Source organism: Lissotriton helveticus (genome assembly GCF_964261635.1).
Source record: "Lissotriton helveticus chromosome 1_1 unlocalized genomic scaffold, aLisHel1.1 SUPER_1_unloc_24, whole genome shotgun sequence".
In the NCBI taxonomy this organism is placed as follows: domain Eukaryota; kingdom Metazoa; phylum Chordata; class Amphibia; order Caudata; family Salamandridae; genus Lissotriton; species Lissotriton helveticus.
The window spans coordinates 37,474-64,015 of record NW_027611664.1 but is presented as its reverse complement, the minus strand read 5'-3'; the positions used below and the strand labels follow the sequence as shown (position 1 = coordinate 64,015).

General features: G+C 49.2%; 1 protein-coding gene across 1 annotated transcript in view; it reads left to right on the top strand.

The window, feature by feature from the left end:
* The window catches only part of LOC144805784 (uncharacterized), a 43,382-nt gene extending 20,348 nt beyond the window's left edge, over positions 1-23,034 (top strand). The window contains 2 exon segments of the mRNA XM_078672269.1: positions 20,222-21,368; positions 21,370-23,034. Of these exon segments, the coding sequence (XP_078528395.1) occupies positions 20,222-21,368; positions 21,370-21,466 (1,244 nt within the window). The 3' untranslated portion in view covers positions 21,467-23,034.
* The last annotated feature ends 3,508 nt before the right edge of the window (positions 23,035-26,542 follow it).

Here is a 26,542-nt window from a genome sequence, read left to right as displayed (position 1 = left end):
TCTGCCACCGCACCCTAGTACGGCGCCTCGGCAACATCGGAATCCAGGACAAGGCGCTGGAATGGATCATCTCCTTCCTCGACGGAAGAACACAGAGAGTCCGCCTACCACCGTACAAGCCAGAGGCCTCCGACGTCATCTGCGGCGTCCCCCAAGGATCATCTCTGAGCCCCACCCTCTTCAACGTCTACATGAGCCCCCTCGCGGCCATCGTACGCAAACACAACCTCAGCATAATCTCCTACGCCGACGACACCCAGCTGATCCTCTCCCTGACCCACGACCCCGCCGCCGCCAGAGCCAACCTGCACGAAGGGATGAAAGAGGTAGCCGAGTGGATGACGACCAGCCGCCTGAAGCTGAACTCGGACAAGACGGAGGTCCTCATCCTGGGCTCCTCACCCTCCGCCTGGGACGACTCCTGGTGGCTTCCCGCCTTGGGCACCGCACCCAAACCGACAGACCATGCACGAAACCTGGGCTTCATCCTGGACTCCTCCCTCTCCATGACCAGGCAAGTCAACAACGTCTCCTCGGCGTGCTTCAACATCCTACGCATGCTACGGAAGATCTTCTGGTGGATCCCCACCGAGACCAGGAAGACCGTCACCCAGGCCCTCGTCACCAGCCGACTGGACTACGGCAACGCCCTCTACGCCGGTACCACCGCCAAGCTCCAGAAGAGACTCCAGTGGATCCAGAACGCCTCAGCCAGACTCATCCTCGACATCCCACGAACCAGCCACATCTCCGGACATCTGAGAGACCTTCACTGGCTCCCCGTCAACAAAAGAATCACCTTCCGCCTCCTCACCCACGCACACAAAGCCCTACACGACCAAGGCCCGAGCTACCTCAACAGTCGAGTCAACTTCTACGCTCCGAAACGCCACCTCCGATCAGCCAACCACGCCCTCGCCGCCGTCCCCCGCATCCGAAGAGCGACGACAGGAGGAAGGTCCTTCTCCTACCTGGCCGCCAAGACCTGGAACTCCCTCCCGACCGACCTGCGCCTGACCCAAGACCACCTCTCCTTCAGGAAGAAGCTGAAGACCTGGCTGTTCGAGCAGTAGCGGCACCCCCCCCCCCCCCCCCCAGCGCCTTGAGACCCTACGGGTATGTAGCGCGCTCTATAAGTGCCACTGATTGATTGATTGATATGTCTGTCACTGTGTGTGTGTCTTTACGCATTTGATGCATTTTTATGAATGTGCCTGTTTGTATGTGTGGTTGTACCTGTGCGTGTTAGTGTGCCCGCGCCTGTCAGAGAGTTGGTTTGTGTGTTGGTGTTCTTCCCTGTGTGTAAGGAGGCTGCTGTGGAACTCGGAGCCCTGGTGTGTAACGAGGACAGGCGCTGGAGTCTGTTGGGTTGGGGTCCTTCAGCCCGAGTTATCTTGGCTTTGTAAACCTTTTAGGTGTCCTTGCGCAACCATCACCTCCCAGGTCCACGGAGTTCTGACAGAACTCGGACTGTCCAACCCCTCAGCCCCTTACGCGCAGCTCGTCCCTCTTGACTACCCTCTACGCCCCACCTTCATCTCTCTGACCGCACACGTATGCCCTGCCTTCACCGGCCCCTCTCACTGTACACACCTGTGCCCCGCCCTCACCGGCCCCTCTCACTGTACACACCTGTGCCCCGCCCTCACCGGCCCCTCTCACTGTACACACCTGTGCCCCGCCCTCACCGGCCCCTCTCACTGTACACACCTGTGCCTTGCCCTCACCGGCCCCTCTCACTGTACACACCTGTGCCCCGCCCTCACCGGCCCCTCTCACTGTACACACCTGTGCCTTGCCCTCACCGGCCCCTCTCACTGTACACACCTGTGCCCCGCCCTCACCGGCCCCTCTCACTGTACACACCTGTGCCCCGCCCTCACCGGCCCCTCTCACTGTACACACCTGTGCCTTGCCCTCACCGGCCCCTCTCACTGTACACACCTGTGCCCCGCCCTCACCGGCCCCTCTCACTGTACACGCCTGTGCACCACCTTCACCGGCCCCTCTCACTGTACACACCTGTGCCCTGCCTTCACCGGCCCCTCTCACTGTACACACCTGTGCCCCGCCCTCACTGGCCCCTCTCACTGTACACACCTGTGCCCCGCCCTCACCGGCCCCTCTCACTGTACACACCTGTGCGCCACCCTCACTGGCCCCTCTCTCTGTACACACCTGTGCCCCACCCTCACCGGTCCCTCTCACTGTACACACCTGTGCCTTGCCCTCACCGGCCCCTCTCACTGTACACACCTGTGCCCCGCCCTCACCGGCCCCTCTCACTGTACACACCTGTGCGCCACCCTCACTGGCCCCTCTCACTGTACACACCTGTGCCTTGCCCTCACCGGCCCCTCTCACTGTACACACCTGTGCCTTGCCCTCACCGGCCCCTCTCACTGTACACACCTGTGCCCCGCCCTCTCACTGTACACACCTGTGCCCCGCCCTCACCGGCCCCTCTCACTGTACACACCTGTGCCCCGCCCTCACCGGCCCCTCTCACTGTACACACCTGTGCCTTGCCCTCACCGGCCCCTCTCACTGTACACACCTGTGCCCCGCCCTCACCGGCCCCTCTCACTGTACACGCCTGTGCACCACCCTCACCGGCCCCTCTCACTGTACACACCTGTGCCTTGCCCTCACCGGCCCCTCTCACTGTACACACCTGTGCCCTGCCTTCACCGGCCCCTCTCACTGTACACACCTGTGCCCCGCCCTCACTGGCCCCTCTCACTGTACACACCTGTGCCCCGCCCTCACCGGCCCCTCTCACTGTACACACCTGTGCGCCACCCTCACTGGCCCCTCTCTCTGTACACACCTGTGCCCCACCCTCACCGGTCCCTCTCACTGTACACACCTGTGCCTTGCCCTCACCGGCCCCTCTCACTGTACACACCTGTGCCCCGCCCTCACCGGCCCCTCTCACTGTACACACCTGTGCGCCACCCTCACTGGCCCCTCTCACTGTACACACCTGTGCCTTGCCCTCACCGGCCCCTCTCACTGTACACACCTGTGCCTTGCCCTCACCGGCCCCTCTCACTGTACACACCTGTGCCCCGCCCTCTCACTGTACACACCTGTGCCCCGCCCTCACCGGCCCCTCTCACTGTACACACCTGTGCCCCGCCCTCACCGGCCCCTCTCACTGTACACACCTGTGCCTTGCCCTCACCGGCCCCTCTCACTGTACACACCTGTGCCCCGCCCTCACCGGCCCCTCTCACTGTACACGCCTGTGCACCACCTTCACCGGCCCCTCTCACTGTACACACCTGTGCCTTGCCCTCACCGGCCCCTCTCACTGTACACACCTGTGCCCCGCCCTCACCGGCCCCTCTCACTGTACACACCTGTGCCTTGCCCTCACCGGCCCCTCTCACTGTACACACCTGTGCCCCGCCCTCTCACTGTACACACCTGTGCCCCGCCCTCACCGGCCCCTCTCACTGTACACACCTGTGCCCCGCCCTCACCGGCCCCTCTCACTGTACACACCTGTGCCTTGCCCTCACCGGCCCCTCTCACTGTACACACCTGTGCCCCGCCCTCACCGGCCCCTCTCACTTTACACGCCTGTGCACCACCTTCACCGGCCCCTCTCACTGTACACACCTGTGCCTTGCCCTCACCGGCCCCTCTCACTGTACACACCTGTGCCTTGCCCTCACCGGCCCCTCTCACTGTACACACCTGTGCCCCGCCCTCACCGGCCCCTCTCACTGTACACACCTGTGCCCCGCCCTCACCGGCCCCTCTCACTGTACACGCCTGTGCACCACCCTCACCAGCCCCTCTCACTGTACACACCTGTGCCCCGCCCTCACCGGCCCCTCTCACTGTACACACCTGTGCCTTGCCCTCACCGGCCCCTCTCACTGTACACACCTGTGCCTTGCCCTCACCGGCCCCTCTCACTGTACACACCTGTGCCCCGCCCTCACCGGCCCCTCTCACTGTATACACCTGTGCCCCGCCCTCACCGGCCCCTCTCACTGTACACACCTGTGCCCCGCCCTCACCGGCCCCTCTCACTGTACACACCTGTGCCCCGCCCTCTCACTGTACACACCTGTGCCCCGCCCTCACCGGCCCCTCTCACTGTACACACCTGTGCTCCGCTCCCAGATTTACCTGACTGTATACATGTATGCCCGCCATCTACAGGACTCTGGATGGGCACACCTATGTCCCACCCCCAGATTCCCTTGGCTGTTCCCACCTATGCCCTGCCTCACAGCTCCCTGTCATTACACATCTATGCACCACCCAGATCTCCCTGACACTACACACTAAACCTGGCTGTTCCCACCCCTGACATCTCTCTTCCCTGTCAAAGACAGGATGTTCATTCTCACTGCAGTCACTCTGCTAGATCACTATTATCAGGCATCGTCAGATGACAACAATCTAAAATAAATGTAAATTTCTACTGAAGAAAAAAGAAATGTGCACATGGAGAAGAAGGAAACAGAAACTACAATTAACTATCTGAGGACACCCATGGATGGGGCGTGTGAGAGAGGCCTCGCTTGGATTGAATGGACCAAACACAGTGGCAGATTGTTTTGTGGGTGTTCGTGAACTAGTCCACACTTTCAGTGGGCTTTTATCGAGTGATGTGAGGGTCTTGCCACGTTCAGCTCGGGTTCTGGGGCTTTAGTAACGTCCTGGGGATTTACAGTGATTCAAACACTGAGGAACTGTCACTGTGAATAACGGTGCCGCATGTCGCCCCCTACTGGCACTGCAGTCTACTGCAACAGTGCGTCCAAACGCACTCGATGCTCGCCTTTTATCTCTGCTGCTTTTCGCTGAGGTCCAGCATGGCTGGTGTCCCATAATGTAACAAGAATTTACAATGCAACGGTTTCGCCTTTGCAAAAGTTAGAGCTATTGGCATTGTAAATGACAAAATTGTCATTTATGTGTTGGTTTTGAAAACGGATAAATAAATGGCATTGTCATTTACAATGCCAATAGCTTAATCTCTCGCAAATGCCACACACAGACCCACACCTACACAAACACAGAGCCCCCTCACACACACAGAGTCCGCCCCCACACACACAGAGCCACACACAGAGCCACACTTATGTCAAATAAAAATGTGATACCAGATCTTACGTAATCTTGTAAAGAAGCAGATAATATTCCCAAAGTTCTATCCAGATTTCTTAGTGGTATTTACCACACGCACGGCTGCCTTTACTGTTTGAAGATGCCCTCCAGGTACCAGACGTTAGAAACAATTTCAATCCAAGAACTTGGTAAACAAGTGGGGCCGGAGACACGGACAGCGGGAGGGGGGGCGGGAACGGACACTTACCTGCATTAAGTTGAAAAATAGCAACTCGGAACACGGCCTGCAGTGCCACGGATTTTAGATCAGAACGGGATAGCTCTAAGATTGCGGGCATCTTCCCTGGTGTTGGTTTGCTCAATCTAAATGCAGCAAACAGCCTTTCACCACAAACCATAGCATGTTCAGAGTACTTGCAGGCACATTAAATACCCATGCAGCACTTGCAGGTTGAGGTTACAAGCACCAACATCAAGTCACTGCATGTGCAGGCAGCTACTTGCAAGCACAGACATAGCCACAAAGCAATCCATATTCAGTTTGCATCCACCAACAGTATGTCATAGTACAGCTCTGCCATGATTTTGACTACATGCAACGCCCTCATCTAATCAAGCTTTGTGTGTTCTGGCAGCATAATTACCTTATCATGCAACATTGTGGTACTCTGACTTCATGAGGATGCCGAATCAGAATCTGTCAGAGGGTGGCTGTGACCTCACCTCTGCCACCTTCACAGGTCCTGGATGCATATAGGGCCCTCCTTCTGCAAGCTTTGCATGTTCTAGCTGCGTAAATGGACCTCACCTCTGTACTCTTCACATGTTCTTCTGCATCAATTCCCCAACCACTTCTTGTGTAGGCTGACTGCATTCACTAACCCACCAATACAATCCTAGTGTGGGCCGCTTGTGTGTATGGACTTCGCCTCAATAGACATCACAGTTCTTGCAGCAACCTCACTCTTCAATACTGGCATGCTGTAACTGAATCCAGTAACCTCACCACTGAGTTCTTGTGAGAGTCGGCCGCATTGTTGGACCATACCAGCGCGATCTTCACACATTCTTGCGGCATGCAGCCACCAAACCATACAGTCCTTGCAAGTTCTGGGTGCACACAGTAAACTAACTACAGAATCTTGTGCTGACATGTTTGGGCCTTACATCTGCAATTTTAGTATGTTCTGACAGCAGACAGTGATCTCACAGTAAACTCTTTCTACAATAGGCAGAGATCTTACCATGCAATCCTGGCATGTTCTGGCTGTGTGCAATGAACTACAAAACCTTGTTTGGGCAGGCTGCATGCTGTGCCCTCTCATCACAGACCTCCTTGGCAGCAACAGACTTGGATCAAGCTTCATTTGACGATCATCTTGATTTCAGTTTGCCCAATAAGGCTCCCTCCAGAAAGCATACTGCTTGATAATATGGGATGCTCTCGTCAGGCATTGCCGTATCCACGTGCAATGCTGTACATCAGCATGTACCGCTGGAACTACATCATGAAGGCTCAACAGGACACTAGACACCGTACTTACGGAAGAACTGAGCGGTGCACGCCCAGCTCAGCAATGGTGCAATGTGCTCCCTGTACAATAACTGTTACACACAGAACTATCCACTCTCCTCAAAACAGCATTACTGCTCCTCACAGCACTGGGATGTGCTCACCTCAGCATTACTGTTCCACCCAGCAGAACCCACCGAAATGATAACAAAAAGTTTGCTTCACACAGCACCACATTCCTCCCTGCAGCATTACCCCTGCACACAGCACTACCACCCTGCTCATCAGGACACCAACGTCTCCATACACAGCTCCTCGCCCTGTGCTGTAGGGCCATCCCTCACCCAGCTCTGTGCAAGCAGCCGTGTCTCACACAACACTTAAAAGCTGAAAGTGCAGACAAAACAAACGAGGGGGAGGAGCGCCTTGACTCAGAGGTGAAGGTGGGGCAGCCTGCCAAGATGAAGACATGAGATTCCATGGGAGAAAAGGAGGGTGGAAGGGGGCGGGGGTAAGGAGGGCTGAGATGGGAGATGGAAGAGAGGAGACTGGAAATGATCGCAGCGCTGTAAAAATGACTGACTCCGGATCAGCCAGCGCTGTAAAAATGTCAACAAGCATTTACAATGCAATGGTTTTGCCTTTGTTAAAGTTAGAGCTATTGGCATTGCTCTTGACATTATTTTTATTTATGTTTTTTTTAAACATAAATAAATGGCATTGTCATTTACAATAGCAGGGCAGGGCCCAGGGAAGGGGAGGCGAGGAGAGATGAAGGAGAGCTGCGGGCTCAGGAAAGGAGGGGGGGCGAGGAGAGACAAAGGAGAGCTGCGGCTCAGGGAAGGGGGGGGTGAGGAGAGACGAAGGAGAGCTGCGGGCTCTTGTTGTAATGCTTGCATGGATGAGTTGGTGGATGCATGGATGGGTGCATGCATGGATGGGTGTATGGATGGGTGTATGGATAGATGCATGAATGGGTGGATGGATAGATGCATATATACAGCCAATCCCTCAACAATTTATGCAATCCACCAACCCATTCAACCAACAACCATCCATGCATCCACCCATACATCCATGCATCATGCATACATCCATCCATCATGCATCCATCCACCCACTGCGTCCCACTCCGACCCCTCTAAATATAACTCATTTTTTCTGTATATAGAGATGACTGTATTCACTAGTATATGCAGTAGACCTTTCTACTCTAACATTCCTATGTGACTCTTGCAGTACATCTACTCATATCCACAGGTTCCAAATACTTTAATACAGCCCTAGTTCATGCTTCACACAGAGGGCTGGAGCTGAGTATTCACAGGTCCCAAATACCTTAGTACAGTCCTGGTTAATGCTTCACACAGAAGACTAGAACTGGGTATTCACAGGTTCCACATACTTTAATACAGCCCTAGTTCATGCTTCACACAGAGGGCTGGAGCTGGGTATTTATAGGTTCCAAATACTTTAGTACAGCCGTGGTTCATGGTTCACACAGAGGGCTAGAGCTGGGTAATCATAGATTCCAAAACCTTTTCAACAGCCCTGGTTCATGCTTCCCACACAGGGTTGGAGATAGGCAGCCACAGGTGTCAAATACTTGTGTACAGCCCAGGTACATGATTCCTACAAAGGGTTGGTGAAGGTTGCCCACATGATTCCAAATACTTCCGTGGAGCTCTGGTTCATGCTTCCCACACAGGGTTAGATATGTGCTCCAAACACCTTGGTATACCCTGGTAGCAGAGAGAGCGCATCGGATGACTCAAATGGTCCTATTACATTAATATGGTTATGACTCTTCCTCCACACAGAGACCTAGACCAGAGGACCAAGGGTCACTGGTACTTTTTGAGAGCATCAAGTAGTGACTGTTACACAGCAGGAGTTTAGACACAATCCCTGAGGCGGTGTCACCTTTGCGCAGCTTTAGTCACTGCTCTATCTGGGTCACTGAACTCGATGATTCGCAGAGCACTTCACCCAAGTGTACCCCTGTGCTATCAGAGGGGTCGCATGCCACCCTGCAGATTTATGATTCTAAATTAGGTTCTCTGCCTGCAGCAAGTCTCCTTACTGCCTTAAACTTCTTATTAACAGGGGGCAATATAACACATTTCACAGAGAAAAATAATTCTACTAAAACTTTTTTCACAAACAAAATTCATGCATGCCACACTTACACTCCCACGAGATTTCAAGACAAAGCCCACTGCATGAAGAATTTGCTAATAAAGGATCATCGACTCCAAGACTGCTGCAATGGTTGGGCATCAATGTGAAACACTTTAATTTGTTAGTGTAATTATGTGCAGAAATTCTGCAGCTTTTAGAACAAGCCAATGTAAAAGGCGAACCCTCGGTGCTTCAGGAATCACGGACGGCTTCACATGGCCTCTGCGAGCGATGGGCCAATCCCAGCGCGGCCCTGAGGCGAGCCCCCGATGACGTCAGAGCTCCTTGACCAATCGGAGCGCGGCTCCCTCGTGCCAGCAGCCTATCAGAGCACGGCTCCTGCGTGCCAGCCACCAATCAGCTAGCTGTCCCTTCGGTTTGGTCTCCGTTGCTCTGGAGATGCGGGCGGCGATTTCTAGGGCAGTCTCAGGCCCCGGGCCGCGGCGGTGGAACACAGCAGGGTTACCTCACGGCAGGGGCGCTCACAGCCAGGAGTTTTTAGGCCACAAAAGCGGGGGCTAAGGAGAACGATCTCGGCCTCGGTAACTCCTAAGCACTCACCTGTACTTCTTCCGGGTGCCGTCAATGCCGGCCCAGATTCGGGGGCGTTCCCGAGAACAGGCTTTCGGCTGACGTAGCCAAAAGCCAAAAAATCTCGGGAACGCCCCCGAATCTGGTCCGGGATTGACGGACAGAGCCGTCTTCCAATGGCTAGCCTCCATTTATGGAGCTAGCCAATGAAAGACGGGGGCCGTTCCTGTCTCCCCTACTAAACTCATTAGGTTTTCGCCTGCGCGAAAAAGCTGCGCAGAGCGCAGCTTTCGCCAGGCAAAACCTAAAAATTATCCAAGTAGAATCGTGTCGGGGGCTGAGGGGGCGCTGGGACTTGCATAGAGAAACTCGTGAACTGAATCACCTCTGGCCTCGTGCTGACTACACGCTACCGTCCTATGCTTACACCAGGTGCAGCTTCATTCTCACCGAGGCCCTGGGATTTGCATTGCTAAAGGTCTCAACTGCATGGGTATTAAGGCTCGGTCGATGAACTCAGATGGAGACCCCACTGAGATCATCTGACCTGCCCGTGAAGGGCTTATATCCATGACGTCACCTCGGAAGAGAGTTGTAAAACCACAACCACAGTGAGTAATTTTTGATACCGTAGCCCAACTGGTGTCTTGTATCTGTAAATCGTGTGTGGTGTAGACTAATAGGGCACCCCATTGCAGCAGAAAGTCCCTAATTTTAGTAGTTGATACGGAAAAATGATCCAATTTTGTTTGTGTGCCACTCCTCAGCATGAAGCATGACCGTTCCTAGGGGGGCATCATAAAATGCCGGAACACTATCACTGAATCATCATCAAACCTTTATGGACACATCAAAATAAGTCCCCCTCCCCCAGTGCTAATCTTTCAAACCATGCTACCAGCCCCATCGGGTTCATGGGGCCTTCATAATGCCAAAAGAACACGTATTTAATCTCTCCCTGACCCCCAGGGTTGTACAAGCTAGAGAAATTGCGAAATTCGGAGTGTCACTTCTCAGCCAAAGGGTCCGCTTCAGTGTCCTGAAAGTGATCACGGCTGCTGGCACCAAAAACAATTATTGGAGTGGTAAAGCTGAAACTTGTTTATTACAGGATCAGTAAAAGAATATGCAAAAATATGACACCCTAAATGATAGTAAACAGTCACTCAACTTGTAAATCTTGACATCTAGCCTGCTTTAATACAATAATAAACATTTGGGAACAGATGTTCATTGCAGCAGAATGTACGTGGCAGCATTGTGAATGAATGTCCGGAAGAAGGCCCAGGATGATGGACCCTATAAACGGCCAAAACATATGCAAATGCGTGCATTGCATTGGAGATGTATTTAGGTGATGTTGCATAACTTGTTTGTCAACTTGTGTCTCTAAATATGATCTGGTGACGGTATGGAGGGACATGGTAAAGTTTGGTTATGCACTGTATTTTATACATCAGCATTTCGAGGTGTTTTTACAAACATGTATCTCCTGTGTGGTTCTAGATAATCACTCCCCATCATCTTCCGTGGTGGAGAATGTGCTTGATAGTATATGATGATGGGAGTTCCCAGCCGTAGTGTAAAGAATACTGGATTGGGGAACAAAGAAAGCCAGGGTCTTATAGAATATTTGTCTTAACATGTGCCTATCCAGTGTTTTTGTACACATTGTAGGGTGTTCATGCTGATGTATGTGTACGATGAGCCTGCCTGTCATAACTGTGATATCTCATTATGATGGTGCAAGAGTGTTATATACTTACCCCACAGGAGTGGCTGGTGAGTGTTATGAATCTGGTGTACCTTAATTTGTTGGTGCAAGAGTGTGTTACAGACTTGCAGCCAAGTATGAGTTGTGAGTGTCATGAAGGTGGTGAATACCCCATTGTGCTTGTGCTAGTGTTAACATACTTGCAGCACCCAACCACACACAGAGCCACACACATAACCACACACATAACCACACACACAACCACACACACACAACCACACACACAACCACAATCAACCACACACACAACCACACATACAACCACACATACAACCACACACATAACCCCACAAACAACCACACACAACCACACACACACAACCACACACACACACACACACTACCACACACACAACCACACACACACACACAACCACACACACAACCACACACACAAACACAACACACACCCATACACCCAACCACACACACAATCACACACACACAACCACACACACAACCACACACACAACCACACACACAGCCACACAGTCAGTGCACACTTTATACAGGCACAGACACCATCAGTCGTCAGTGCATGCATTCACCTGCCACAAACACCACCAGCCGTCAATGCACGCTTTCACCGGGCACAAACACCACCAGCCGTCAGTGCACGCTTCCACCAGGCACACACCACCAGCCGTCACTGCACGCTTTCACCAGGAACACACACACCACCAGCCGTCCATGCACGCTTTTACTAGGCACATACACACCACCAGCCGTCAGTGCACGATTTCACCAGGCACACACCACCAGCCGTCAGTGCACGCTTTCACCCGGCACAAACACACACCACCAGCCGTCAGTGCCCGCTTTCACCAGGCACACACCACCAGCCGTCAGTGCACGCTTTCACCAGGCATAAACACACACCACCAGCCGTCAGTGCACGCTTCCACCAGGCACACACACCACCAGCCGGCAGTGCACACACACCACCAGCCATCAGTGCACAATTTCTACAGGCACACACACCACCAGCCATCAGTGCACACATCAATTGTTAACGCATCCACAATTAACTATTGCAGCAATCGCAGTATGGCGCACTTTACTTTTAAACATATTCATCTAAAGCGCAGCATGCCACCATTGCTACAAAAACAAATACACTTTTTTTGGCCTACAATTTATAGACTTTTGTTGCAATTGGTGTTGCAATATTTAGCAATGCCAATAGCTCAAACTATTATTGCGAGACCTATTGCATTGCAAATGCTTGTTCTTCCTTCTCATACACTTCTTGGCTATCACAGTTTCTATGGGTCCGTAGCATTTCACCATAGGGGATACTTTCTATCAGTTTCTGTGGATGCACGCTATTCACAGCTCCCTGCTTTTTCCTTTCTATGTAGGCTTGTGACCATGTGTGCTTCTCTACCTCAGTATGGATAGCCAGGTCATTTATAGATTTATTTCTGATCTAATGAGTGAATGTTAGGTTGAGATCAGTTTTTGTCTGTCTCTGGATTAATCTTTTAGACATTTCCCTAGTTCCGTCCCACAGCAGGGAAAGGTAATCTATATCCCCGATCCAAATCAGCACATGGTTTGTCATGTTTTCATTTTGTGATATCCAGACCACCTGCTATGTGCCCGGGTTAGGCCCATGTAGCGAAGTGGCTCATTTCATATATTGTCCTGTTTTTTACAGTAACATTTCTGCTGTGACCTTTTGCACATATTTGCATGCACAACAATGTTGGATTAGTTTATCTGAGACTACTGTGTTTAAACATCTAGCTTCGCCCAACATTATCACGATGCCTTGAACACTAAGTACAAGGCCTCTTGACGCACTATGTACAAATGTCATCTCTTTCTTCATTCACGGGGTGACAGGGCTATCTACATATCTATAACATTGTCTAATCTATACGTACGTCACAAAGATGCTTTCTATTATAAATAATGAGTATCCCGATAGATTAGTAGAGGAGGCGCTACAGCTGATACCGAGGGTCCGTGCGGGCTGAGACTTCACTATGCAGCGGGCTCATCTCCTTGAGGGGGAGTTTAGTTTGTAATCAATTTGTGACCTGCATTCTCTCCGGTCATGTCCCTTGTGGGGATTCTTGGCTCCACACCCACACACATTCTAGGTACATGCAGAGTAGGGAGTGCATAGTAGGAGTCCGCCTGATTACTGCCTTGTTCATATGCCTGCATATATACACTGTTTTAGCACCATGATAGAACTATATCTACTATTTACGTGCTTGTAATCACTTTCAGCTGCTTCGCTCTACTGATTATCGCAGCACATGTATTTTATACAAGATTAACGTTCCACTGTGTATTCTCTGTATATTTCCCTGAGAGCAAGTAAGTTTGAGTGTCTGAGCAAAAGGTTCTGTTCTGTTTCCAAGATACCTGAGAGGTCAGGGTTGTCACGTTCAGATGCTCCCAGAAACAATTGGCTTCCTGGTAAGGTTAGGGAGTCTTATGGTGGCACTGTGAGCTCGCTGGTCTCTAGGCCAACTCATCCTGCGGAGGTGCCCGGAGCCAGTCTAAGCACCTCATCCAAAGTTTATGTTGTCCAACAAACGCGCTGGCCCTACGGATTAGTGGGAACTACACGACACATCTGTTCCTTCCACCGGACCACAAATATATTTGCAGAGCTGGTAGAGCAGGTGCCCATTGCTGTTCCTGAGATTTGTCTGTAATATCTATCTTTAAATATGAAAATATTGTTATTTAGGCAAAAGTCATGGTCCTAAGCATCCATGTATAGTCATATGGAGATATTGGTCTATTGCAAAAAGAATGTTCGTATGCTCTTAGACCTTGCGTGTGTTGTATACATAATTAGCAAGATCACATCCTAGGTAATTGTCAAATATGATTGTCTTCATTGTGTATCTTTTGTGGAAAATTCTCTCTATCTATACAATATGATGGGAGGCTCTCCACAAGAATCAGCAATAAATGGTTTTAGTTTATTGCTGTGTTTTCCAGTGAGCTATTGTTGGAGGGCACTATACGCCCCCCTTGTTCTTGCATACAATTGTTAGAAGGTAAAAGCATGGGACAGTAGAGGGTAGTGTTTTGCACAAATGAAAATGTTGCCATTCCCATTTCACAACAATCCATATTTAATAATTATTGAAAAGCCTTTTGTTCATAATTGCAAACAATCATTAAAAACACATTCTTGCACCTTATCGGATGACATTGGTACTTATGTTGTCATTACGTAATGTGTTTATGGCTTCCCTTTGTCCGTTACTCAAATTAGATCTGATTCTTCCCTTCTTGCCTTGACTGGTGAACAATTTATTTGAACAAGTCTTTGGCGACCGAGTCACTAAAGACATCCAGATTATCATGAGGCAAGGAGGAGTTATATGTAGCGACCACCCACTGGGGCCCATGAGGGTCGAAACATCGACGCATATCATAGGTCCAGAACGGCCAGGATCCTGATAGGAACACTTGGTTGAAAATTGGCATCTGGCCAATGAAATACTTGTGTATAGTTGTACATAGGAACTCTTTTTACACTGTATATATTTCTCACGTATTGAGCACTATTCACCAAAAGTCACGTTATTGCACTTTTTCTGATGGTCATTTCGTGCATTGAATGTTATTCTCGAATAATTCTAATTCAGATACCAAATGAATGAATTGTGTTGTAAAGTGTACAATACAATCTTTTGATCGCACAATTTCGTATTTTTGAGCATTTATTTCTCAAAACTTGGTGTGTACCAGAGAGCGCTTGTTGTTGACTGCATTAATAAGCATTTTTCAAAGCAATTGATCTTACCCAACAGAACCACTTTTTGTTTAACTATAAATACCCAGGTTCTGAGGGACACAGGGTTACCCCTTTTTCTTTAATTACCCTTTCCAAGTAACGCTTCCCGCTCTTTCGTTGCACATATATTTCCATTATCCAGACCAGCCAATGTCATGAAGTATCAGCGTCTCTTGAACACAAGTCATGTTTTCTGTATTGGGCCCCCTATTCTCATGTTCATTGGCTTGGGTCTGATTTTATGTTGATATCTTAGAAACGGAAATACGTCAATTCTACATGACTGTAATCTAAGTCCCTCCTGGGGCAGAAATATAAGCCACGGTTCTGGATATTTAGTTCATCCATTGTCAGTTAATGTTGTGATGAGTTAATAATCATATCTCGCCTTGCTCTATCACCTTTCTCTTCCTATGGGGTGAGTTATCTTTTTGTCTTCCATTTGCACTTTCCTGTCTTTCTCTTCCTCTGTTTGTGCCTCTTGCTTTTGTTTTTCCCTTTTTATGATATTCCATTGTCCGTCCTTGTCTCAGTAACCCGTACTCAGCGAAAAAAGTGGCAAGTAGGTTTTTTTCCTAGGTAGTTGCTAGCAGAGTCGTCTGAGTCACCTTCTGAGCTTGATTCCTCTGTCAGGAGTTCATGTCGTCTTTGTGTCAATGGAATTTTGACTATTCTCCTTACTTATTCGTATCGTCTTACAAAGTTTAAGACTCTTCCAGGACAGTAGTCTTGCTTTTCCCTTTAAAATTTCCTCTTTTGTACCCTTTACCTCTTCCTTATCACTTGTTCATCATTCTCGTTGTCCTTAAGTTCAGCTCTTATTTTCAAGTGCAACAAATGTGAGGTTGGAGAACTCCATCGGACTGCAGACTTAGAACTGTAACAAAGAAAATAAACACGTTAGCAGGCCTTCTCCATCTATGAACTCATCATGATCTGGAACAACATCCCTGTATCCATCAGGACCGCCCGACATTGCTCCCGTTTAGGAAAGAGTTGAGGACTCCCCTCTTTGAAAATAATTCATGCTCATCTTTGGCCCTAGCTTTAGGCTAGGTTTGCAGTATAGAAATAACATATGAATACATACATAAAGAAGCAGGTCTAGCCTACACTAACGTTTGAATACTCTTGAAAAAACTCTTGTGAAAATGTTCATGGGAGAGTTGAGAATGGTTATCCCACCAGAGCACCCCTGGCATCCAGTTAAGATTTGAATGTTGTCTTATCAAGAGTAACAAGTCCACCTTTTAAGCCACTACATCACTGCAAGCCTTACTGTAGATAGTTGTCTACCTAGTAGCAGTCACGTCCTCAAACAGTTAGCAAACTACATGCCCCATAAGTAGATGAACAGTTCCTGCAAGTTTACAAAGACAAAGTTAAATATGCATCCAGTGTTAAACATACACTCATGCTCTACATTATTAGAATTGACAAGGTATGAAAAATAGGGCATATGGTTTCCTACTCGTACGGAGACTAGGGGTGGGCGGAATTTGCGTAGTCGCGTTACGCAAAGCTCAGCGAAAAAAATCTCCGTGAGCACGCAGAATTCTGCGAACACGCTGAATTGCTTCTTCCGCCCGTTCACAATGCTTTTTTGCCTTTCACGAACGCTGTTTGCGTGCTCGAGGGGAAATATCTTGCAAACACCCATTTTGAAAGCGTGAACAAGCAAAATATTCTGCGAAGCCGCGGATCTCGGAGGTTTTGGCAATTCCACTTTCTCCGAGGAATGCGAAATTACCCAAATTCCACAAATGCCGCAAGTGGAACTGAATTTACCGCCCAGGCCTAGCGGAGACACCACATAGAAATACTACAGGCTGAGTCCACGTGTGATAAAGATGCAACCATGGCTTTTCTACGCAACATACCTCTAGTAGATATTTGTAAAGCAGAAACATGTGGTTCTGTGCATCCTTTCATAAAATATTTCTCTGGTGACATCAATGCAAGGAAGATATCCCGAAGTGTTTAATTGTTCTAAGCATATTAGTAACTCAATTAGCAATTCTTTTCTTTCAATCAATCAATCAATCAGAGGTTTATAGAGCGCGCTACTCAACCGTGAGGGTCTCAAGGCGCTGGGGGGATGGGGAACAGCTCAGGGTCAGTCGAAAAGCCAGGTCTTGAGGTCCTTCCTGAACATGTGGAGGCTTGGGGGAGCGTCTGATGTTGACCGAGAGTTCGTTCCAGGATTTGCCTGCGATGTAGGAGAAGGTTCTCCCACCGTTTCTGTTTCTTCGGATGCGGGAAACCTCTGCCAGGGCGAGGTGAGTGGAGCAGAGGTTCCTCTTGGGTACGTGGACATCATACTCGGTCGTTGAGGTATGTGGGTCCGATGTTGTTGAGGGATTTGTAGGCATGGGTGAGGAGTTTGAAGGTAACCCTCTTCTCGACAGGGAGTGTGAGAAGTTGGCCTGATATATGATGTTCCCAATTCTGGAACCACCTTGTATCAGTCCAAATATCCCCTTATGGTGTCTGGTTGTAAGTCAACCTTATAGACAAGCTATCTTAAGGGTAGCATAGACTAAGCAGCCTTAAAGGCTCAACTCAAGAGGTCGTGTTAAGCGAGCTGTTTTACCAATCACAGTCCTGTAATATCAAATGAAAGCACACCACACAAGTATATATTATAAAAATATATGTATTTATTACTAAAAATAATCCCCAGTACTCTTTATGAACAAAGGGGCACATGCGTTAAATCAAAAGCACAGTATAACATACAAAGTAGCACAATTATGGATAAGGGCGGGGGGCCACTCAGACCATATACTAAACAAGTGGTATAAGAGATACTAATCGAACAGTGGTTAGGCCTAGGGCCTAGGGAATCGCTGGGAGCAGTCGGGACAAGCAATGCTGAAGTCAGGAAAAGCCCGCGGGATTCGGGTGCAGCGTTGAAAGCGCACGCATGCACCAATGTTAGTCAATGGTGCGTAAAAGTTACACAAATAGAGTTTTAGGACACTTCCGCTGAACCTAGAAAGATAGAACTTAAGACACAGACCCTAGAGGTGTGTACCAGTGTGGGAACACCGGCGTTGCAATGTTACCTCACCCACATGTATCGGGTGCACAGGATCGAAGTAGTGTCGGGTTTCGTCACGCTGGTTCTTGGTGCTTGAAGCTGAAGAGGCTGCAGGCGCTGGGAAGGAGAAGTGTCCGGTGGGATCCAAGGGTGGATCGAAGTCGAAAAGTACCTGGAAGCAGAGGGGACAGAGTCTGGGTCACTCAGCAGTGACCAGGGTGGAACCAGGATGGAACCAGGCAATGTCGGGCGCAATCAGGTGGTTGTTGAGGAGCTTCTCTCCGCTGTCACGTGGGCTCTGGGGCATCTACGAAGTCCAGGAGCAGGTCACGATCTGTCCCACAAAGGCTCTCATCGTCGGCTCTGTCGGCTTCAAGATTGGAGCAAACAACACTTGGCAAAAGCAATCCACGCAGAACCGGAAGATTGCTTCTCACTCGGACCAGGAAGGTCAGAGTGGGGGCTCCTTTTCAGGGGAGCTGGTGCAAGTGTGGAGCAACCAGAGTCACAAGTTGTATTTCGTTTTTCATCGACACAGGGGCCACAAGCCAGCTGGCAAGGGACTGGCCAACGCGTTGAGCCAAAAGAAGCAGAAGGGCCCCACGCGGCACTCGTCGAGTGTGGAGGGCTGAACTTCGGTGCAAGAGTGGCTCAGGGTTGGGGCTTCTCAAACCCCGGTGTACAGCTTCGAGGGTCACTTGTGGGCTGTACGGTCAGCGTCTCGTGGTCTTTCCAAGATGGCGTTCCCCATGCTTCCGGACGCCTCCACGGGTCTCAGCTCCGCAGGGACTGTGGATCGGGCTCTTAGAAGGCAGGAAAGCTTGATCTCGTTGATCTCTGTCGCTCGAGTTCCGGCAGGAACTGCAACAAAGCAGACGTTGAGGTGCTGGATGGTGCCTGTTTGCACAGGGTGGTCACTCCTTGACCACAAAGGATATTCTTCAGTCTTCTACGTTGAGTAGGATGTCGAAGGGTCCAGAGTTTCGTTTCTTATGTTTCATCAGGATAATCTGAAGTGCTTTGGCACTGCTCCCATTCTTATACCAATCTAGGGGGCTGGATTACCTGCTAGGTCCCCTCCTATGGGTGGGACCCAGGAAGGGGGTGGTTACACCCCTTTCCTTTGATCCAGGCTGCGCTGGGTCGGGGGCTGGGGTGCCCCAGAACCGGTTTGGCCGGATTATGCAAAGGGCAGCCTTGTGCGCCCCAAGCAGTGTCTGGTTTCTTTCGAACCTCCCTGCTACAATCCACTATCTCCTGTCTGGGGGGGTGTGACACCTCCCTGTGACAGGAAACCCTTTGTCCATGCCCCTTTGGCTGAGTTCCGGTCAGCTTCAGGGGGTCAGACTTGTGTCTGTGGCAGAAGCATCCATTTTGTGGATCTGAGGTCCTTTTAGAAATTAACCGCATTTAGGCAAAGTAACATGTCTTCTCCCTCTATAGGGGTGGAATGCCATCCCCGTCGCCAGGACTGGCGAGGGGATAGTATTCCAAATTGTATGACACCTTACACGACATGTTTTGATAAAGCCAAACCAAAGTTGCTATATAACCGTGAGGATTATAATGCACTTAAGAGTATATGGTATGGCATTATCCTGGAACACCTGATTAGCAGGGAACCAGGCCAACTAAGTAAAAAACCAGCTAAACACAAGGCTAAAAATCTGGGGTAACCATAGTCAGGTAGCCACCTTCCTACAGGGAGCAAGTGGAGGCTTCATAGGTGTTGAGTCATATGTTTGTGGTGAGGTGTCCCTAGAATGAGACTGGCTGCGGTGTTCTGGACCTTACCGATTCTTTTAAGTTATGGCACAACCTGCGATGTGCCACAGCTTGCTGCAAATGGAAAATGTTACGCACTTGCAAATACTGTCAGCTTGTCATGTTGCAGGCTCACATGCATCACCCACTTGCTGTATGGTTGGAAAGTATACAGGTTGCTCAGATTAAGCAGTTTATTTTTTTTATTTTACACATATAAGCAGTTGAACTCCGATGGAGAAAACAACACAATGATTTTAATTGGAGTCTGCGCGCTGATGCATTATGCCTTTCTGGTATGGGATTACGAGTCGTTCTCCAGATCAAAACTCAATCTTAAATTAATTTCTTTTTAGTAGTCAGAACCCAACCCATGAGAGATCACCACATGTGAACGGTAGAACTACAAGCAGCAAATGATTGTTTACAGGTAGTAACATTTTCCTTCCTTCCTAGATATTACTGTCCACCTTTCTCATATTATAACTGTGCATATCGTTTAAGAAATATTTCCCATGTATAATTCTCAGTGTTCATTTCATTCTGCAGCACAGCAGTCGCAGACAGAAAGTATGAACGGGAAAGAGAAATGTAAAGCTTCTGGAGGAAGGAAGAATTTTGCTTATAAAGTGAATGAAAGAAAACACCAAGGAATACAGAGGAGGGAGAATTTTAACAATAAAACACTACTTGCAAGGCAGAAAAGAATAGGCACCGGCCTAAGAGCTTATGCCTGTGCTGAGTGTAAGAAGACATTTACTGGAAAGACGCATCTTTTACTGCACGAACAAACACACACAGATCAGTATCCCTACACTGAGCATGAAATGAGGTTTGCTGATAAGGCAACACATGAAAAAACTCACAAAGGAGAGCGGCCCTTTCACTGCAATATCTGTGAGAAAAGTTTTACTCAGAAGGGAAATCTTCTACAACATCAAAGCGTACACACAGGAGAGAAGCCTTATCACTGCACTGTGTGTTCCAAACCCTTTTCTCAGAAGGTGACCCTTGTACGGCATCAACGAACTCACACAGGAGAGAGGCCTTATCACTGCACTGTGTGTTCCAAACCCTTTTCTCAGAAGACAAACCTTGTACTACATCAAAGAACACACACAGGAGAGAAGCCTTTTCACTGCAATATGTGTTCCAAGAGGTTTTCTCGGAAGGCGACCCTTGTACAGCATCAAAGCGTACACACTGGAGAGAGGCCTTATCACTGCACTGTGTGTTACAAGGGCTTTACTCTTAAGACAGCCCTTGTACGCCATCAAAGCATACACACAGGAGAGAGGCCTTATCACTGCACTGGGTGTGAGAAGAGGTTTTCTCGGAAGGAGACCCTTGTACGGCATCAAAGCATACACACAGGACAGAGGCTTTACCACTGCACTGTGTGTGAGAAGAGGTTTTCTCGGAAGGCGACCCTTGTACAGCATCAAAGCGTACACACAGGAGAGAGGCCTTATCACTGCACTGTGTGTTCCAAACCCTTTTCTCGGAAGGCACACCTTGTACTGCATCAAAGAACTCACACAGGAGAGAGTCCTTATCACTGCACTGTGTGTTCCAAACCCTTTTCTCGGAATGCACACCTTGTACTGCATCAAAGAACTCAAACAGGAGAGAGGCCTTATCACTGCACTGTGTGTAGCAATAGCTTTGATCTTAAGGCAGCACTTGTACGCCATCAAGTCACACACAGGACCGAGGCTTTTTCACTGCACTGTGTGTAGCAAGAGCTTTGATCTTAAGGCAAGCCTTGTACGCCATCAAAGAGCACACAGGTGACGACCATGACGCCGTACAGGATATGGAAACAGCTGTAAACAAAAGGTGGTGCTCACCAGCATCAAGTAACACATACAAGATGGAAGCCTTCTCAAAGCACTGCACAAAAAACCTTCATTTAAAAAAAGAAATGTGATCTTTTACATCATCTAAGAATCTACAGCTGAAGTTAGACCTCTTCTGACATCTAACGATCCTTCCGGGCTGAGATCCTCTCATTCCTCTGAATGTCAGAAGAGCTTTGAGTTAAAGGACTAACTCAAACGTTCGCAGCGTCTCCAAACGGAATGTAGGTTCTTCAACGTCACTAACGTCACTTCACCAAGCAACGAACTTCACAGAGGCTGCTTCTCTGCGAATTATAAACCTGTCCGACTCTCATGAAATGTGTGCAGTGTTGAGGACATGTTACCAACTGTGGATCATACACTATCCTGATAGACATAACTTCTAGGATTCAACAAAAAAATATTGAAAGACTTGAGCACATGGGAAAAAGAAACTAGGAGAAGAAATGGAAATCAATAACCACTTGAGGACAAAAAATATAAACTTACTAAAGCAGGAACATCTACTCCCTATCAGTATCTTCAGACCGGCTGTGTAAATAGTCGGTACAACCCATCCAGGCTATGAGATCAAAAGAGGATTCATGGCTGTCCAGATTGTAACAACTTGCAAAGGTGGCACCAACCATAATAATTCTGCAGTTTCAACTGCCGAGACCGTGACACAATTCACAATGTTTTGAGATGGTTTATTCTGCTGAGAATTTTCTTTTTTTTTTGATAATCAATTTTATTATCATTTTGAAAAGAAAAAAAAGACAGCATACATCTTACACAGTAAAGCCAATTCCATCTTCAACAGACAGTAAAAAACCCCACTGTGTGGGTAGGAGTATTTATGCAAGCCACCGCAGCTGGAAGCAGCACCCCGTTACACGGGAGAGCCAAATCTGGCAATTTAAAACAGTAGGATCAGCCATTTGCCCCAAACCCTATGGAACCTTGCAGGACAACCATCTGTCTCAAAGAGGGGTTCCTCCTGGGCCGCGCACCAATCAACTCCCCAGTGCCACTTTCGCAGGGTAGGGGGGTTGGGCTGGGCCCAGGCCGCTGCAATATCTCGTTTAGCCACAGCGACCGCCGTTCCCAGAAAATGTTTGTCTGCTCTAGAGCCGTCCAAACCTTCAAATACACCCAGGAGAAGACGTAAGGGATTGTGTGGAACCTGGCGACCCAAGGTCTGTGAGCTCAGATTCCACCTCGGACCAAAAGGGGTAAAGGCCAGGGCAAAGCCAGACCATATGGTAGAAGTCGTCCGGAGTTTGGCCGCTATTTTGGTGAGAATTAAATACCCAAAAATGAACGTTCACATACATTACAAAACAAAGCAGATTGTCTGATAATGACACTGTAAGGAGTATTTCATCTCATTCCGTGATGTGTTTTGTGAGGTCCGTTGTGTCCTTTTCTAGTGGGAGGGGTGAGATTGACAACTAGACAATGGACACTGCTGCAGTGAGCTGTTTGCCAAGAATGTCTTATTTTACGTAATAAAACTTTGCTAATAAACCAATCTGCCTGCCTGTTCCATGTGGTGATGAGACGGGAGATACTTGAATGATGTTTCAGAAGACAATTTTTGAAGTTTAATAGTGTAATTGGTTTGGGAACACCTTTGTCCCTTGGACTTTCTCCTTTGCTGAGCGTATTGATTGGCTTAAAATAATCCGATTACTCTGGACCTCGTGCCATCTGTGAGCGCACAAGGCGTGCCTCTAAACTATTAGATCGAAGCAACAGCACTAGTGTATGAAGTCTTGAGTCATCCTGGTGAATGTTGAGTGTCCCCCACAAGATCCACCATAGTCATCAGTGACCATGAAGCAAGAGACAGACAGATGCCTGGTGCGAGGCTGCTCTGGTGTCACTCAGACACCAGTGCCCATGTCGCCACCCCTATCCCCGACAGTGTTTAATATCTACGTCTCTCCTTGGGCCAGACTTATCCGGAGGCATGGACTTGCCCTGGTCTCATATGCTGATGATTCTCAGCTTGTTATCTTAATCTTCTATCAGCCGGAGGCCACAGCCGCCGGGTTTCATGCTTGTCTCACTGAGATCATGACCTGGATGAACCACAGCTTCCTGAAAATGAACACTGACAAAACAGAGGTGATAGAGTTTGGCCCTGGCCGGTGCCTGTGGAATGACTCCTAGTGGCTGGTTGAGGCCGGGGAATGCCCGTGTCCTGTCCCCAAGGTCAGGAACCTCGAAGTCATCTTCGATGACCAGTTTAATTTTTCTGCCCAGGTACACAGTCTCACTTCCTCCTGCTTCTTTTTACTAAAAACCTTCTCTTTTCTCTCACAAGAATTTCAAAAGACGCTGGTGGTGGCGCTCTTCCTGTCTAAACTGGACTATTGCAATGCCCTTTTTTTGGGCATTGATAAGACCCAGCTGAGAAAACTGTAGTCTCTACAGAACACTGCAGCAAGATTACTTCTAAACATTCCTAAAGGACAATCAACCTCAGCAGGAATTAAGGGGTATATTATCAAGGGGTTTATCTCCGCTTTTTTGGCTTTAAAAGCCAAGAAAGCGGAGATAAAATTATCTCCCTATTACCAAGCTGTCGCTAACACCAGTTAGTGACAGCTAATAGGAGATAGCGACCATCTTGGGCCCCGCTTTGCATGTCAGTGATATTTATCACTAATGACATGCAAAGTGGGCGTGCCAAGATGTTAGCGACTGGAAACAGTCGCTAACATCGCTATCTCCTATTACCAACTTTTGGAGATATTCGCGCTAAGCGCGAATATCTCCAAAAGCTAACACCTGCCCTGAGCAGTTCTTCACCATGTTATCCAATGGGAGGTGGATAACATGGCTAAGAGCATTTGCTCGATAATGCATGAATATCGCTGACTTTTCGGCGATATTCATGCATTGCGGCCGTTTTTTATCGCATTTGCGATAAACCTTGCTAATAGCAAGGTTTATCTGCGATAAAAATCGCCGATGTGCGGCGATAATTTTTGTCTCTAAACAAGTTAGAGACAAAAATTATCGCTAGTTGTTGGTAATATACCCCTAAGTCACTGCACTGGCTTCCCATGCAGCAGCGGGTGGAATTTAAGGCCTTATGCCTGGTGCACAAAGCACTTAATGGTGGCGATGCCCCGGGCCTCACATACAATATTGCTCACAGGTTCAAAATTATGATTTTAGAACATTTCAAACACTAACTCTTACACTAATTATCTGACCCTAACTCTTACACTATCTAACACTAACTTACACTAACTATCTAACCCTAACTCTTACACTAACTATCTAACCCTAACTCTTACACTAACTGTGCTCTATACACAGACACACCATAGAGATCTGGGACCTGCTCACCACCCTCTCGCCAGAAGTCGCCTTCTTCACAGAAACACTGACCAATGCCTCCTCTGCCCCTGACATCGCCACCGGCATCCCTGACGGATTCAAGAATCAGAGAAAGGACCTCCCCCACCGCCCAGACGGAGGACTCGCCATCGCACACAAGAGATCCAGAACAGCCCCAGAACCACGCTGCACGGGACCCTCGTCTACAGACCGCCCGGGCCTCATGCCTCTTCTGCCACCACCATTGCTGACCCCGTCGCACCCCACACCATCGCCTACATGGACTACATACTCATCGGAGACCTGAACTTCCATGTCGCCAACCACAGCGACCCCGATTCCACCACTCTCCTTGACAACCTCACCAACCTCGGACTGAAACAGCTGGTCAACATGCCCACCCACAGATCCAGACACATCCTCAACCCCATCTTCACAGGATGGACAAACATCCACTTCAGCCACACCGCACAGCCCCTCCGGGCAGACCACCACTGTATACACTTAACCTTCAACACCACCACCGCACCCAAACCCGCCCTGTGCCTGCCACGCAGGAACTGAAGTAAGATCACAGAGGAACACCTCAGCACAAACCTCCTCCAAGACCCCCTTGCCACAACCAACGCCAACTCCGCAGTCAAATAACTACACCGCTGGATCTCCAGCTGCACAGACAAGCTCGCACCCCACCGCCACCCTGTCAAAGAATGCCCCCTGAAGGCCACCTGGTTCACCTCTGACCTCCAAGAAGCCAGGCGCTCCTGCAGATGCCTCGAGAAACTCTGGAGGAACAGGAAAACCACCAAAGATCAGAATACCTACAGGAATGCCACGACTGAATACCACCAGCGTATAAAGCCACCAAGTGGACCTTTATCAAGAACAAAATCCACACCAACGCAAGTAACGCAAAAGAACTCTTCAACGTTATATAGCAGTTTACCAAACCCCCCTGTGAAGCCACGGACGTCTCACCATCCCAGGACCTCTGCAACAAGCTCAGCTCCTAATTCCACCTTAAAATCCAGGCCCTCTACGACAACATCAGCGAACAGACTCTGGACACACCCCACTCCCCACGACCAACAACCAGCCCACCATCACCACCTGGAAACCTGTCACCACCGAAGACACCGCTATGACCATGAAGAACACTCACTCAGGAGCCCCACAGACCCCTACCCACCGCATATCTACCACAGAGCAGCCGCCACCATGGTACCTAAGCTAGGCCGGATCATTAATGCCTCCTTCAAATACGGCATCTTACCCAACATCTGGAAGCGGGCAAAGGACAAGCCCCTCCTCAAGAAACCCTTGGACGACCCAACGGACCTAAAGAACTACTAGCTTATCTCTCTCCTCCCCTTCGCAGCTAAAATCACAGAGAGATCCATCAATGCCCAGCTGACCACCTTCATCGAAGAGAACGCCATCCTCGACCCCCCCCCCCAGTCTGGAATCTGCAGCAACCACAGCACAAGACCGCCCTCTTTGGCACCACCGGCAACATCCGCATGCTACTTGACCAAGGCCACACTGCTCCCCTTATCTTACTAGACCTCTCTGCAGCCTTCAACACCATCTCTCACCGCACTCTCGCAACCAGACTCCACGATGCCGGTATACAAAGAACCTCCCTCGACTGGATCCACTCCTTTCTCTCTGG